Here is a 2,482-nt window from a genome sequence, read left to right as displayed (position 1 = left end):
AGAAAAAAACTCTCTTTGAGAAATCACAGATACTATAGTTGTTTAGATGCGTGTTAGTGACAGATGTAATAGTATATGATCAACCTTAATTAACCACTTGAATAGATACTATAGTTGTTTAGATGCGTGTTAGTGACTGAAGTAATAGTATATGATCAAGACTTCAAGGTACTTTTAGTTGTAAAATGCTTTGGAAATAACAAAAAAATATATTATTTAACAAATAATTAAATAAGATAAAATTAAATGTTGCAATGTGACTGGTGAAAATGTAAGTTACCCAACTTTTTAGGATGTGTAGAGAAGTTGTCACCTATGTTCAAATGTGAAAAGAACAGGATTTCAATAGCGTATGGTTTTATAAACGTAGCTTTCCGGTTGGCCAAAAGAACAGGCCGGCGTTATAGTGTCTCGTTATGGATATGGACTACCTCAGCGATGATGCACACATGTTACCCACCACAAATACAAAATTGTCCACACAAAAAAATTAGAAAAATTATTCTTGTTTGTAGTCACTTAATTTTAATAACGGCTTTATTATTACTTTTTTTTTTATCGATTTAGCTTTTATATTTTAAAATTAGGTTAATTTACAGGATAAGATAAGTATTGAAAAATACAATATACTCCATGCTAATGATGAGAGGTGAAGGGCCCCTGTTAAACATTAATTTAAGATCCTATAGCGAAGCTTCCATGCTAAAAAAACTAACAAAGACCCAAAAATACAATAAAACTAAACAAAAACACTAACCTTTAATATCTCTATTTTTATCCGTACACTGCAATTTTTGGTGTAATTTATATACAATTTACCACCCAAAAACAAAAACTCCTATAAAAATATAAGGAGAAAATCAAAGTGAAGCAATGAGGGGATCATCATCATGATGAGAAAAAAGAGCATAATCATCATCATATTCACATTCAGATTCAGATTCACAAGCTTTCCATAACCGTTGATTATAATCTTCCATTTTCTTATAAGGTACAAATTGGGTCCTACAAAGCGGACACGTCTTCTGATCATGATCAATCCAACTGTCCACACATCTCTTGTGAAAAATATGTTTACAATTCGTCATACACCTGATCTCTTCCTCGCCGGCAAATTCGTTCAGACACACCGCACACTCTACTGTTTTCGAATCTTCGGCAAGGTCACGGTAGCTGATGACGGGGAGGAATTCTCGGATGAGGGTTGCGGAGAGGGTGGGATGGTCGGAGTTTGATTCTGATGAGGTGGCGGTGGAGATGTCGGAGAGGTGGAGGAGAGAGAGGAAGGAAAGGGCTAGTGATCTTAGGAAGGCGAGGAGAGAGAGAAGGTGAAGGAAGAGTTTGGGAACGGAAAGTTCAGAGTATCTTATCGGGAATCCCATTTTATTGAAGTTTAGAGAGAGAAAATAAGTGAGATGGAGAGAGAAATGAAAGAGAGTTTCTCGGTGTTTGGACTTTGGAGGAAGAGGTGGTGTGATATTTATATTGGTGTGATGAATGAAATGAGGTAATAAAGTTATAGAAAGATCAATTGGATGTATGTGTGGGACAGTAGGGTTAACTGAACGCTGAAATGAAAAGAAAAATGTGGAAAAGTAAACCATTTTTTGTCATGATGATGAGTATATGATGAACAAATTGTCAAAATAAAATATGATAGCAAAATCCAATTAGGCCAACTAGTTCTTAAAGAGATTAAAAGGAGGATATTTTTAGTTAAAAAAACTAATATAATACTTTAATTATTTTGAATAAATCATCTTCTTTGAATTATAGAAAGTTAGCAAGTTTTAAATTATTTTTTAAATTAATTATTTTATTGCTTTAAAAATATTACGAGAATGACAGTTTATTAAGTATTTTGATGGATTGATTAAAATAGTTTAGTGATTGTCTTATAGTTATAATTCATGTTGTACAATTGAAAAGTATTTTGGTTTAGTGATTTTCTTATAGTTTATAATTCATGCTGTACTTGAAAAGTATTTTGTTGTAGATTAATGGATCTTGTATCACTGTGATATCAATCTATCAATATAATATATTGGGATAGCAATTTGATTCATCTCAATGGCATCTGCAAAAATAGACATCTATCTTAAAAAATTAGCAAAACAAGAATAAAGGGGCCACTGCATTATCATGACAAGTGTACACAACATAAAGCTTGAATCACAATTTATAGTATGCACAATGGGGATCTAAACCAATCATTGGCTCTACTAAGTCACTCTGATATTGCAAAGATTGTCCAGAAATTCCTTTTACCAAAGCTTCCTGAATATCCTACATGGACGCCTCCGTCAAGTTATGCTAAACAAATAGATTTAAAGGCTTTGGCCTGTTAAGATACTTCAGAAACTCTTCCGAAATTCTCTGAGTCGGTTAAATGTGAAAATTTGTCATCGTCACAAGATTCTTAAGTTGAGATGGCAGTGACATAGAACGATGCTGAAATACCACTAGATAAACATGATATCAT

At 33.0% G+C, this 2,482-nt stretch overlaps 1 protein-coding gene across 1 annotated transcript; it reads right to left on the bottom strand.

Moving 5' to 3' along the window:
• Positions 1-608: 608 nt before the first annotated feature.
• LOC131627838 (brassinosteroid-responsive RING protein 1-like) lies at positions 609-1,471 on the bottom strand. The gene has a single exon (XM_058898699.1). It carries the CDS (start codon positions 1,380-1,382, stop codon positions 861-863), a length of 522 nt encoding a protein of 173 aa, XP_058754682.1. The 5' UTR covers positions 1,383-1,471; the 3' UTR covers positions 609-860.
• Between the last annotated feature and the right edge of the window lie 1,011 nt (positions 1,472-2,482).

This window comes from Vicia villosa, unplaced genomic scaffold (genome assembly GCF_029867415.1).
Source record: "Vicia villosa cultivar HV-30 ecotype Madison, WI unplaced genomic scaffold, Vvil1.0 ctg.000402F_1_1, whole genome shotgun sequence".
In the NCBI taxonomy this organism is placed as follows: domain Eukaryota; kingdom Viridiplantae; phylum Streptophyta; class Magnoliopsida; order Fabales; family Fabaceae; genus Vicia; species Vicia villosa.
This window is presented reverse-complemented; position numbering and strand designations above follow the sequence as displayed.

Excerpts from the sequence above, each read along its gene's own strand:
- LOC131627838 (XM_058898699.1), bottom strand. The coding sequence starts at position 1,382 with ATGGGATTCCCGATAAGATACTCTGAACTTTCCGTTCCCAAACTCTTC.